The 12,912-nt window shown below is 54.4% G+C and overlaps 2 protein-coding genes across 2 annotated transcripts; one reads left to right on the forward strand and one right to left on the reverse strand.

Annotated features, from left to right (window-relative positions):
* Positions 1 to 337: 337 nt before the first annotated feature.
* LOC104573089 (histidine--tRNA ligase, cytoplasmic) lies at positions 338 to 5,089 on the reverse strand. The gene is made up of 11 exons (XM_088522692.1): positions 4,957 to 5,089; positions 4,752 to 4,847; positions 3,936 to 4,061; positions 3,577 to 3,684; positions 3,288 to 3,386; positions 2,758 to 2,851; positions 2,473 to 2,600; positions 2,154 to 2,396; positions 1,237 to 1,353; positions 826 to 972; positions 338 to 451 (listed from the first exon to the last, which is right to left on the reverse strand). The coding sequence occupies exons 1-11, from the start codon at positions 5,047 to 5,049 to the stop codon at positions 350 to 352; spliced, it is 1,353 nt and encodes a 450-aa protein (XP_088378818.1). The 5' UTR covers positions 5,050 to 5,089; the 3' UTR covers positions 338 to 349.
* Positions 5,090 to 5,354: 265 nt separating this feature from the next.
* ZMAT2 (zinc finger matrin-type 2) lies at positions 5,355 to 11,853 on the forward strand. Its single transcript, XM_088522693.1, has 6 exons — positions 5,355 to 5,483; positions 7,873 to 7,966; positions 8,465 to 8,588; positions 9,315 to 9,388; positions 9,805 to 9,950; positions 11,407 to 11,853. Exons 1-6 carry the CDS (start codon positions 5,466 to 5,468, stop codon positions 11,548 to 11,550), a joined length of 600 nt encoding a protein of 199 aa, XP_088378819.1. The 5' UTR covers positions 5,355 to 5,465; the 3' UTR covers positions 11,551 to 11,853.
* The last annotated feature ends 1,059 nt before the right edge of the window (positions 11,854 to 12,912 follow it).

The following is a 12,912-nucleotide window of genomic DNA, read 5'->3' on the forward strand; positions in this document are numbered from 1 at the left end:
AGAGCTTCGTCCGTTTATTCGGTCGTTCTCAGAAAACACCGCGCACAGCAGCGCTCCCTGCGCACCCCGGCAGCCCAACGCGGGAGGAACAGTCAAACCAGGCCCGGCGCTGGCCCTGGGCGGCCCCGGCCCTACGGGAGCAGCCGCGGTGCCCTCCCCTGCCCCAGTGCAGGGCACCCCCATCCTCCTGCCCCCGAGCTCCGTTCAGCCGAGGCCATCGCAGGCCTCGCACCCTTGTAGAGCTGCTGGCTCCTCCGAGCGGCTGCCCCGCTTCAGCGCCGCCTTGGCCGGGCTCTGGAGTGACCGTGGTCCGAGGGCGGCTGGTGGCTCCGCACTTGGTGGTTTCTGGCTAAACAGCAGCTCCCGGCGTGCAGCAGTGCTGCAGGGGTGGGCTGCAGGGCTCCAGCCTCCTCCTGATTTCATCCGCGAGCTTCTCTCGGGGGATATTAACCTGCAAAGCGAACAGCAAGGAAGAGGCAGCAGTGGAGACTGGCTCCTCCTGGCCAACCCCCGGCCTAACAGGACCCACTAATCAGGCTCTCGCCCTCCTGTACAGGTTAGGCTGTCCAAGAGGGACAGTGAAGAATGAAAGGGCTCATTGCCGCCCTCCTCTTGAGGGGACAAACGTACACAAGGCTGCTAAGCAGAGCGCACTTTGATCCAGCCCTTTGCGGCGAGGCTTTTCTGGACACATCTGTCCAGAAAAGATTTGTGATGCCGCTACCAAAAGCAACACCATGTACAAGGGAAAGACCGGAGTCTTTTGGTGACCGTTCCTAGGTTTTGGAAGCACTTTTGAACCCTGGTGTAAAAGGTTGTTCTCACCTCTTCTCTTGTTGTGACAACCCGCAGTTTGACAACTCCATCTGTCAACTCTTGCTCTCCTATGATGGCTACAAGGGGAATCCCTGTGTCCTCACAGTAGTGCAGCTGTTTCAGCAGTTTAGGGTCCTTCCTGTAGAGCATCTCTGCCTAGACGGGAGCAGAGCAGCTACTTCGAATCATTAATGCAAAATTGGCTCTGACATATCACGGAGCAAAACAGCCAGCATCGAAACCCTACAGAAAACTGCCTCATTACTCCTGCAACAAGTGGTTGCCTGTGGTGCTCACAGTTGCTTTCCCCCTCCGTCTGCTATATTTGCCAGGCTCGGGTCTGGACAGGCAGCGAGGTCGATCCCCTGGTCCTGTTACTGCAGTTGATGTAACAGGGCCAAGCCAACCTCCCTGCTTTACCTTGATGCCTGCATCCCATAGCTCGGAGATGAGCTTCAGTCTCGCCCCAAGTAAGTGTTTCTGCGGCGTAGCCACCAGCACTTGCGTCTCGGTCGCACGAACCTTCTCCCCGGAGGCCTGCAGGGACAGACACTTTGTGACTGGCTTTGAGGGAACCCACAGCTCTGCACAGGAGCTCACGGCATCCCTCCTCATCTCAGACCTTTAATGCTGGCTCACTCACACGAGTGGATTTAAAGCAAATCATTACTGTTCAGTGAAAGTTCCCGAGCACGGCCAACCTTGCAGAAGCCAAGAGAGTCCACAGTTAAGACAGGCTGGGCAAGTTTAATGATCCCCACAGCGAGTCTGCATGGTGACAGACTACTGTGCGCTGCTGTTTCTGTGGGATGTTGGCCTTCCTCTTTCCCAAATGGGACTTGGACAACCTTCCAACGTTTCTTCTGATTCTTCATGTACAAACGGATCGCCTTGGCCTCATTTACTATCAGTCATGAGCTCAGAACTAAATGCAAAGTGATTACTTTCCTCACGGGTTTTTTTGGCAATCATTACAAAGTGACTTTCACAGCTGTTACTGAATTTATAATTTCACAACCCCTAGGGGAAAACCTTCACGCGGGAGAGACAAGAGTGAAGTGACTTGGGCCAAGCCATGAAAGAATCACAGAACTTGAGGCCCCTCTCTGACACTTCTTAAGTGTCTGCTGTGAAATGTCTGCCTTGAGATGCCAAGGACTGCCAGGCAGCAGAAGAGAGGAGGAAAGGGCTCTGTCCTTCACAGTGGTATTTGGGTTAGTGTCCTGTCCTCAAAGGCCCTTTCTTGGGCACTACGGAGCTAAGTGTTTCCTATTGTGTGCAACAAATACTGGCTGTTCCTAAGAGCTCTCATATCAAGCACTGCCTGCCACACTTACCTTCACCCTTCGCTCCATGATGGAGAAGATGCGCTCGATCCCAATGCTGACTCCCACACAGGGCACCTTCCGCCCCTTGGGATCAAACATCCCCACCAGCCCATCGTAGCGGCCACCTCCGGCTACGCTCCCGACGCTGACTGGCTCCTCCACGTGGTCGTTCTCCTGCTGCACCAGGACAGCCTCAAAGATCACCCCTGTGTAATAGTCCAGGCCTCGCGCCAGGCTCAGGTCAAAGCAGATCTGCAGGACACAGAACCCCGTCAGTGGGCGCAGCTGGGCAGCCCAGGGCTCCCTCCTGCCCCCAGCACCTCCTCACCTTCCCCGTGATGCCAAAGAGTGTCAGGTACTCAAAGAGCAGCTTCATGTCCCCCAGCCCCTCCTTGGCGAGCTTGTTCTGAGACAGCTTGGGGTCCTGCAGGAGCTGCTCGATCAGCTTCAGGCCACCTGTGAGAACAGGGCATGTGTGGGCTCTGCTGTGGGGCAGCAGCTGGGCAGCACCGGCCTCTGCCTGACCTGGCCGAGGGTTGTCGCACTTGTAGGGACAGTGCGGGGCAGGGTGTAGGGTGGCTTTTCAGGAGAAGGGATCCACCCCAGAGCTCACCGTGGAGCCGCACGTATTCCCCGATGCGATCTGCAGCCTCGGGAGAGAGCCCCTTCTCCCCCACCATCTCGCTCCTCACGTCCTCCCACGGCATCTGCAGGGGGAGACAGGGACATCCGTCACTGCAGGCCACCCTCCTCTGTGCTCTCCACTAGGCCATGGATTCAGGGCACGTGTGGGAGGAGAGTAGATGCTTCACACCAGCATTTTCGCTAATCATCTGCATCCATGTCACAGGAATCCTGCACGGAAATCCCAGGCAGCGCTAGGCTTGATTCTTGGATGCTGCTACCAGCCCCAGAGCTCCCAGAATCTCTCACGAACATTAATGAGTTAAATGCTGTGATACTTCAGAACGACATTTTTCTTTCCTTCTCCCAGCCCAGACATCCAGACCCTGAGACTGCGGGTGAAGTGACCTGCCCAAATTGCAGAACGCTCATTTTACAACTTCAGGGCTACTTCCAGGCACTTGCTGCTATCCCATGCAGTCCTGGAGGCAGGTGGCAGAGCCCCCAGAGCCCCCTTACCTTGTCCAGTTTGTCCACGGAAGAGCACGTAGATATGAACTTGCTCTCGGGGACGCCGCAGACGGCAAAGACGCCATGCAAAATGCGTCGGTCATTGACCTAGGCGAAGCAAGCAGGATGTTCACGCTAGCAGCCATCACCTCCTTGCAGCTTCTCCCAGCCCCTGCCCAGGAGGTGCTGGAAGATACGGCTGTTGGAATCTCCTTACACCTTTCCAGTGGTCTCCAAGACCCGAAGCTGGAAAAGGGAATGGAAGACACACGTGAAAGTCCCTTGGTTCTCGTCTCACCTTAATGAGAAAGTCCCCAAGCCTCAGTTCGTTCAGGATCTCATGCACTATTTTCAGGCATTCAGCATCAGGAATCATTGGGTCAAAGTGGCCAGCAATGTCAAAGTCCTGGGGCACAAGAAAAAGCAGAGAAATTCCTGGCATAGCTCCTGAAATCCATCCCATCTTCCATCATCCACAACTTCAGGACTGCTGCGCAGGGCATCTGCTCCAGCTGCGGAGCTCAAGGGCGCACAAAACCACAGAACTGCAGGGCAGCTGAACGCAACCAGCCCGCCTTCCATTCCCAGCTCTCCCTCTCCCCGGATTCCTGGCTGGAACGGGCCCAGTGGCTCTCGCACAGCAGCTACAACACTCACGCACTGGTAGAACTCCCTGTAGCGGCCCCGGCTTGTGGCCGGGCTGTCCCTCCTGTAGACCTTGGCGATGTGATAGCGCTTCATGGTGGTGATTTTGTTCATCGCTAAGTAGCGAGCAAAGGGCACCTGGCCCCAAGGGGTTAAGGAAGAAGCCAGCGATTCCCCGAGGGACAACCAGATCCCAAAGCCACCCGTGTCCTCCTGTCACTGTGCAAGCTGCTCCCTGTGTAACTGGTCTCCAAAGCACAGGCTAATGCACAGGAACTGCGTTTGGCTCTTCTAATTCAGGGACAATTTCATTTCCTTTCTAACTGCAGCACGTTAATACCTTGCCGTACATCAAAAACTGACCTTTCCTGGGTTGTTTTAGTTTCCTGAGCTGCAATACAGAAAATTCAGCGTATAGTGCAGGACATATTAAAGAAAACAGCTTTTAGAGACACGTGGAAATGGAGAGGGCACAGGAGGGATCCTTGTTCCGAATCTGCAGCCATTGCAGATTGACCCCCAAGCTCTGCAGGGGCCTGGGAAGGTGGCAGGGAAAAAGAAGTTCTTACAGGTGGGAATCTTGGTCAGTCAGCAATAAACCCAGTGTCGTGGTGGACACGGGGGGCCGAGAGAGCGCATCCACTGCAGAATTTGCGGGAGGCAACTAGAGACAGGAGCTGCACAGAGAGAGTCAGACTGGCTGGGATCTCACCCACTTTGAGCCAAGGAATGAGAGTTCCGACAGGGACGTGGGAATGGGTCGGGGCAACGGCCCACAGGCACAGAGGGCTCCTGCTGCCACCGGTCAGCACCGCGGGTGCAGGATACGGTGAGATCGTAGCGCAGCGCCAGCAGCTCCCCGCCCTGGTCCCGGAGCTCATAGATGAGCTTGCCGCCCTCTCCGTACTTGCCCGTCAGCGTGTCCTAGGGAGAGCCGAGGCGGCCGCTGCAGATGCGGCACGGGAGCCGCCGCGGGGGCGCTCGGGGCCCTGCGCCCGGCCGGCTCCCGCTGCCGGAGCCGCCGCCGCCTCACCCGCAGCTCCAGCGCCGGCGTGTCCATGGCGGCCGCCCCGTGCCGCTTGAAGCAGGCCACGACGGCGGCGAAAAGGCGCTCGCGGAGCGCCATGTGCGCGGGCTGCTGGTCGCGGGTGCCCTGCGGGGGAGAGCGGCCCTCAGGCGAGGAGGTCCCGGCCCGGCCCGGCCGCCCCTTCGCCCTCGCCCGCATCCGTTACCTTGGGCGTCTTCAGAGCCGGCCCGGTCCCCGCAGCGCGGCACGGGGGGCCGCGCAGCGCGGCGCGGAGCAGCCGCAGCATGGCCGCCCGCGTCGCCATAGAGCTCCCCGGCGCTGCGGCGGGAGCGCCGCGCGCCAACCATAGAGACGAGGGACGGGCGGCCGAGGCGCGGCCTGCCGCCCTCCCGCGACGCTCTAGGGCAGAGCGGCGGCGCCTCGGTGGTGCCTGGGCGGACTGCCTCGCTTTACGGCCCGGGGCGGGGCGGGGGAAGCGCGACAGTCTCCGTTCCGCGGTCGCCTGCAGCGGCAACATGGCGTCGGGCAGCGGGGTAGGTGCCGGCGACGGCAGCCGCCCCCGCCTCGGTTCCCGCGGCCTCCTTGCGCGTCCGGGGCCCCTCGTCGCAGCCCCAGAGGAGGCGGCGAGGCCGAAACGCGGCGGGCGCTGCGCTGGGAGCCTCGGGGCCTTCGCGCGGGGAGCCCGTCCCGGCCGCTGGGGCACCCCGAGCCGAGGGGAGGGGGAGGCGGCTCCTTCCGCGCGCCGGCCTGGCGGCCTCTTGGGCCTTCCCGCCGGGGCTGCCCATCCCCCGGCCGCCCCCTGCCCTCCTGCCCCGCGCGCGGCCTCTCGCCGCCTGTCCCGGCCCGCGGGGACTCCCCTCGTCCCGGTGGCTTCAGCGGCCCCAGGGCTTTCTGCCCGCGCGCGTCCTGCAGGACGGCCATGGGGCCGGTCGAGTTTGGGTGCTGCTGCTGCCGCCGCGTTTGTAAAACCCAAGCGCAGAGCCAGGCCGCTGGGCACAACCCCAGCAGTGCCCGGGGTGGCTGTCAGGGCTGCTTGTTCTCAAATATTTGAATCCCTTGGGGCCCCTTGAGCCACGCTGAGTGAGGGCAAGAGGGGGAATGTCCCTTGGGAGGTGCTTTGGAGCACGGACTTTGTGTTCAGCCGCTTGTCTTCCTGCTGCTCAGCACCAAACTGGAGCCTGGTGAATTCTTTTACAGGCTCTGGTACTGAGCAGATCGTTCCGTGGCTACGTCTGCAGCAAACGGGAGGCTTTGGAGCCCTGCTCAGGCTTTAGTTGTTATTGCATATTTGGGAAATACTGAATGCCCCTCCCAAGTAGTTGTCAGATGAGGATTTGGCGCCTTGCAGCCACCCTTGCTCCCGCTGTGCCAGTTAAGGGAAGCTCCTTTGGATAAGGAACAGCTCAAATGGTGCTACCGATCGCTCGTGGTCGCGTTTGATTTGTTTCATTGTGTCTGGCCTGGGGAGGCTGGTAAAGATCTATGAAAGACGATTATCCTTTTGTTATAACCAGAGAGGGAAGCAGCGAGCAAATTTTTTCCTCTGTGGGCTCCAACCAGCTTTGATTTGTGGTAATAAGTGAATTCATGGGAGAATCTCGATTCTGAAAAACACCCTGAAACACTAATTTACACTGTATGATAATTTCTTTCGCCTTCATGCAGGGTGCTTAATAAAACCTGTTATGATACATTTAAAGCGCCTAAGCTCTGGGAGTAAATGAGAATCTCTCTCCGTTTCTCCAAGGCGTTTTTATTCTTATCGGTAGTTGTTCGTTCCATTCGAAGGAGTGCCAGAGGAGAAAACCTTCAATGATTGCGCTGCAGCAGCTTCAAATGGGATTTATTTTCCCTGGCTTGTGGTTGGATTCCTGGTTCGGCTGCCCTGGAGAAGGTGGTGGGTGTTTGTGGGTCCTTTTCTTCCCAGAGGTGGTTTAAAGCAGAACCGTCTTCATGCTCAGTGTGAAACTGGGGACTTAGTGCAGCGAGTGAAACGCAGCTTTCTAATCACCTGAGAATTCTCTTTTTTAGAAAGTAAAGAAGTATTGGAGCTGTGAGGTTGGACCTTTTCTTTGCAGCTTTTACTGCAGGAAGCGCAGGCCTCAAGAAGAGGCTCTAGCAGGTGGAAAAGGGGTTGTTTTCAGGCTGCTTTGGCCCTCGAGCATTGGTAAAATCCCCATGTGATGGGTGGTGACAGAGCTCCCTGCACAAAGAAGAGTCTTCGCACATCTCCATTGCCAGCCTCAACTGAATGTTGCTTCATCCCTGCAGTTTGTCCCCTCATTCCCTGTTTTGACAGCTGGTTAGAGACAGTCTTACGGAATTTCTTCCTTCCTCTGCTTGCCTGGAATTTGGAATTGGGGAAGTTTCCTAGGAGTTTAGCAGCAAACTCAGTGCTGGAATTCCTGTAATACCCACACATACTGCCAGTGTCCTTAAGAACAGATGTATGCGTCCCTTTGTACTTCTGCATATATTTTAATCAAACAGATTAATTTTTTTTTCTTTCTTTCTTTTTGGAACTCGCGTTGAATTGACTTTGGAAAGAGTAGGGGTAATGGCTTTGCTGTGTTTTGTCAGGTGGCACGTCCAGGTCCTTAGATCAGATGTTTTAAATCTCGTTTGTGCCTGGTTTTCAAATGTGAAACACAAATGATCTTGGAAACTTTCAAGATAAACTCATGACTTTGCTCATTGCTTTGAAATTCTTCTGAAAGAAGCAGATAGAAGTGTGCTGAGGATTATGCTCTTAAGCTGTATCCTTAGTTTCTGGGTATGAAAACAGAGGAGATAGGAATATAATGTAGCACCTCAATATATTTCTGTGGCATCACAGGCAAATGATTCTGTTTCTCCCACCAGTCTCTCATAGCTAGTCAAACTGCACAACAAAAGTTAATCCACATTTTATTTCCTTCCCAGACTAAGAATTTGGACTTCCGCCGAAAGTGGGACAAAGACGAATATGAGAAACTTGCAGAGAAGCGACTCACAGAAGAGAGAGAAAAGAAGGATGGTGGGTAACGTACTGACCCTGGGCAAGCTCTGCTTGTTGGCAGAGAGTCACCCAAACCCTCTGAGGTTGAGCAGGAGATAGCAGCAAAAAATGAAGTCCCAAAGGGAAATAGCAGCAGCGCAAGGCTGGCTTGCTCTGATCCTTGCTGTTGAAAATAATTGTTCCAAGAGCAATTACTGAGAACCTTTGCCTCTGTCTGCCTGTTTTGTGTGGAGGGAGGGAAATGATCAGCCTCTGGAAACAGGAAAATTCTAGAGGGTGACCCAAATGTGAGCAGAGGATGCCTTACTGATATGTTTATAAGAATCTTAATTCTGGTCAGCACAACAAAGAGGAAAGGGAACTTTTTGCTTGACAAAAAAAAAAAAGTAATTCCTGAATAAATCATCTAGTTCTCAGGTTTATCATGGGTCTTTTCTTCGCGAGGGCAACACGAAATCCGATGTGTAAAGCTGGACCTTTCCTGGTGAGAACTTGGGTTTTCTGCTTATGTTGCAGGCAAACCGGCCCAGCCTGTCAAAAGGGAGCTCCTGCGGCACCGGGACTACAAGGTGGACCTGGAATCCAAGCTGGGCAAGACCATCGTCATCACCAAAACCACCCCGCAGTCAGAGATGGGAGGGTAGGTTGTGGTCTGGGCGTTGGAATTGGTGTTGGATTGGGAAGATGTGGGAGTGATTTCCCCCTGGCTGTTGAGCCTGCTGAGCTGCTGCTTTGTGGACCTCCCCAAAATTGAGGCTTTTGGGGTGACGCACGGGAGCGAGGCAGCGGGATGAGCTCCTGCTTGTGTTGCTGCTCGCTACCAGTGCTGCGTAACCCTCCTGTGAAAATGCAACCGAGACGGATCCCAGGGGTTTCTTGGCCAGGGGAGAGACTCCCTGCTGCTGAACTGAGTCTGGGATTCCGATATCCTTGTGCTGGGAATGAGAGAATCAGCCAGAGGCCTCGTTGCACGAACAGCGTTTGGTTGCTGCTCATGAGGCTTATGCTTGGCCAAGTGCTGCAAGCGTTTTGAGCTCGTTCTGAGCCACTGAGCAGCTAAAAATCTGCTTTAAGGTTGTGCTATTCTAAGAATAAGCCTGGGAGTGACTCACTGGCACAGCCAAGTAGCCAGCAATGCCCAATGGCCCCATGCAGAGCACAGGGATGGAAGCGCTTACTTGTGTAATGGAGAGGGGAATTTTGGCTTTGGGCCATTGCTCTGTCCCTAGAGCAGCAGTCTGGGTTAGAAGCAGTGGGTCCAAAAAGCGTGTGGATTTTACATTTCAGAGGTTCTTAATCAGTTGCTTGTCCCCAGCAAAGTTTGTCCTATGTTTTGGAGCTGATGCCTCTCCCTTTCTCCTTTCAGGTACTACTGCAACGTGTGCGACTGTGTGGTGAAAGACTCCATTAACTTCTTGGATCACATCAATGGCAAAAAACGTAAGGACAATTTTTATGGGTGCTTATTGGGGGGTTGATTGATGTAGAGGGTTTCTCCGGGCTGTTCATACATGTTGTGGATCTGCATACCAAAGGTTGGGTGGTTGTAGAGTGTTGTGCTAGTGCCACACAGAAACATGAGTGATGAAACTGCTGCCTGCACTTTTGGTGGTTGTTTGCTTGCCCTTTGGCCTGGGATCCAGTGCAGGTAGGTCGAGTTGGCAGGAGCAGCTTCTGGGCTGAATGAACCATGAGCAACCTGTGCCTGAGCTTAGTGTGTCAAGAGAGGCTGTTTTAAGGGGATGGGAGGCAAGCAGCAGGATGATGCCATGTCAAGGTACCAAACTGGAGTCGAGGGAGAGACTGTGCACCAAATTTCAGGCTGAATGTGGCTGGCTCCGTTCCTTTCCCTCTAGACCAGAGGAACCTGGGCATGTCCATGAGGGTGGAGCGCTCCACGCTGGACCAGGTGAAAAAACGCTTTGAGGTGAATAAGAAGAAGATGGAGGAGAAGCAGAAGGACTATGACTTTGAGGAGAGGATGAAGGAGCTCCGCGAGGAGGTGAGTCTGCATGACAACACACTACTCACCCAGGGGCCCCCAAAAAACAGGTTTCCTAAAGAAAGCAGCGCCATTTCCTAACTGTTCAATGGAAATCTTGTTCTTGATAGCATGGGCCTCTGGTATGCGGCTTTCAGTTTGGTTGGTTGGGTTGTTCTGGTTTTCTTTAATTTTCTGCCAGTCTCCTTGGGGATCCTCTTCCCTCTTCATGTACAAGAGTTGCTTTTGATGCTTCTGCCCCCCACTGAGAGCAGTGCAGCTCTGACAGGGCCCTGGGTTTTCTCTCCCATCCCTCACGTTTGAGCTTAGATTCCCGGATCTGTGTGTTTGTCCCCTGTTGTCCGGAAGCTCCTCACGATCTCTGGGCTTATTGGGGTTGCTTCTGCATGTGGCCTCCCAAAACGGGGCAGAGGCTTGTGAGGGATGTGGGAGATGCCAAAGCTCTCCCAAATCTGGGCTTAAAGGGCAGCTTCATGAAACGAAGATTGAATTCATTGGGAAGGCAGCTGACAATGTTCTCCTGGGCACTGGGGAGCTTCTGGGGATGCTTCTCTTTGATCAGCGGTCATTTAAAAGCCAAATATTAAAACTGCTGCCTGTTTGAGCCTCTCTGCCTGAGCCCTGGGCTTTGCTGCACAGCTGGCGGCCCCGTTAGGGCTGCTGCTGCTGGAGGCCTAGTACAAAAAGCAGCCCTGGGCTCTGTCTGCAGCAGCCTTTGGTCTAATCCGTTTGGAGGAGGTAGGAGACGGGTGTCCCAGCGGTGCAGGGAGGGCTGAAAAGCCACTGCCAGTCGGTGGCAGCGAGGAAATCAGCAGCAGCTTTGGGCTGTAGCTCTCTGCACGGCTGCCGTCCGCGGACTGCGATGGGAATGATGCTAAATTGGGAGCCGGAGCTGACCTTCGACCTGGTGCAAGGCGGGTGCCGTTTCCCGGCCCGCGATCCCATCGTGGGAACGGTGCAAATGCTTCGATGGCAAAACCCCCGCAGCCGCTGGGTGCTCGGTGCCTGCTCCAGCTGTCACTCCGCCACTCAGGAAGGTGTCAGGCAGCGACACTGGGCACCGCAGCCATTGGGACAGGGCGTGGGTACCAGGGAATCACCTGCTGCTTTACAAGGCTCCTTCCTGCCTCTATGTTGACTCCAATGAAGCCTCTGACATCTGTTGTGAGGCAGGAGCTGACAATTTCATGGCACTTCTCTCTGACCACATCTGCTGTGTGTGTGATTTCACTCTCATGGTCTAGAGATGCTGGGAGACCTCCCAGGAGACTGCAGCCCGTGGTTTCCTCTGGCTGTTATGTTTCCTTGGATACATTTTGGGTTCTGGGTAGGTCTTGGGATACCTGTGCAGTTCCCAGAGTCCCAAAAGCTTGGTCACCTAAGGAGGTTCCCATTACTTGGAATTTCATCTCTCTCTCTCTTTCTCTCTCTTTTTTTTTTTTTTTGGTCACTGCAGGAGGAAAAGGCCAAAGCCTACAAAAAGGAGAAGCAGAGAGAGAAGAAACGAAGGGCAGAGGAAGACTTGACGTTTGAAGAGGACGATGAAATGGCAGCTGTGATGGGTTTCTCTGGTTTTGGTTCAACCAAAAAGAATCATTGAGCAGCTCTGGACTCTCCTCTTTTTTTGAAACAGATTGTTTTTAACCAGGGGATTCTGGATAACTCCTTAAAAGACTTGGTTGAGGACTTGTATGTAAATCTCCCAGTAGGAGGGGGCTGGAGGAATTGGAAACCAATCCCACGCTCAACCTGTGCTACAGAACACGCTGCGCCTGCCATTAGCTTCCCATTTTCTTCTGTGTCCTAGATCTGGCCTCCTGTCACTGTGCTCTGTGGCCTTGTATGTGCAGGGAACTGTTCTGCCGGGTGTGTTTTGGGGTCAATAAAGTACTGCGGTTCTGTACACACAGCATCACTCAGAATTATTTTGCTTGTCACATGGGTCCGGTTGCTTTGGGCCTGTGTGTCCAGGTTGCAGGGAGCGACTCGGTTTCTTCTGGGATCGTGTAGCTGAGGTGCCACACTGAGCGGTGCTGATTTGTACAGCCTGAGCCCCTACGGCTGCTGCTGAGCAGACCTGGTGGCCACTTGGAATCTGAGTTGCTGAAATTCCCTGTGTATTTTATCAGTAAGGAATCTGTTTTACTTTTCTGTTTTTCCTTGCATTTCATGGCGTAACTCTGGCGTCTTTAATCCAAGGGAGAAGTTCCTCCCCAGGACTGAGCTAGGATAGAGCAAATGGCAAAAAAAAAGTGTGTGCAACTCGCCAAAAAGTCAATAAATTGATAGTTTTAATTGGCCCGTTGATGGGAGTTTGATTGCTTTTCTGCTTGATTTTGGTTTGGGAGCTTCCGCACGTCACCGAGAAGAGGGGCTGGCGTCTCCCGAGATCTGCAGAGCTGGCGCTGCTCCCCTGGGGCGCTTGATGCAGGCGAAGGCAGCGCTTGTCGCCCGCCCCAGCCCTCGGCGGATCCTTGCTCAGTTGCAAACTGCCCTGTGCACGCGGTTGCCCTTGTTCTTTGCTTTCTGAAGCAGTGCTGGAGCTGTGTGTAAAACTGGGAGAGGGGGGGGACGCAGCTGGGGATCTCCGTTTCCATTAGGGAATCCCAGCACGGACCAGGTTGTGTGCCAGAATTTACTGTCCCCTATATGAAGGCCCGTTTCTTTCCCATCTTTTGAGCGTCATTTTGCCTCTGCCCTCGCCTAAATCCCCTTCATTGCTACATTTTCTTTACCTCAGTTCAACCTTGTGTGAATTACTTCATCTCCAGTCGAGCTTTGCGTTTTGTGCGGCTGGGTCTTCGTAGCTCTGAGTCTCCCTTTCTGCTCCTGCTCTTTCATGTATATTGATGGGATCCTTGTTCTTGCCCTTCTCTGTACCTTTATGAAATCTGCTACCTGAGAAAGGCTGAAGTGTTTTGAGCCACCTCTTTACAATATGCCAAAAACAAATCCTATAATG

Source organism: Tinamus guttatus, unplaced genomic scaffold (assembly GCF_059628265.1).
Source record: "Tinamus guttatus ecotype Peru unplaced genomic scaffold, ASM5962826v1 Tinamus_guttatus_pri_ptg000155l, whole genome shotgun sequence".
Taxonomy (NCBI): Eukaryota; Metazoa; Chordata; class Aves; order Tinamiformes; family Tinamidae; genus Tinamus; species Tinamus guttatus.

Coding starts and splice junctions, on each gene's coding strand:
- LOC104573089 (XM_088522692.1), bottom strand. CDS start 5,049: ATGGCGCTCCGCGAGCGCCTTTTCGCCGCCGTCGTGGCCTGCTTCAAG. Junction 4,848..4,956: donor CGCCGGCGCTGGAGCTGCGG/GTGAGGCGGCGG, acceptor GGCTCTCCCTAG/GACACGCTGACGGGCAAGTA. Junction 973..1,236: donor TATGGGATGCAGGCATCAAG/GTAAAGCAGGGA, acceptor GCTCCCGTCTAG/GCAGAGATGCTCTACAGGAA.
- ZMAT2 (XM_088522693.1), top strand. Junction 7,967..8,464: donor AGAGAGAGAAAAGAAGGATG/GTGGGTAACGTA, acceptor CTTATGTTGCAG/GCAAACCGGCCCAGCCTGTC. Junction 8,589..9,314: donor CCGCAGTCAGAGATGGGAGG/GTAGGTTGTGGT, acceptor TTCTCCTTTCAG/GTACTACTGCAACGTGTGCG.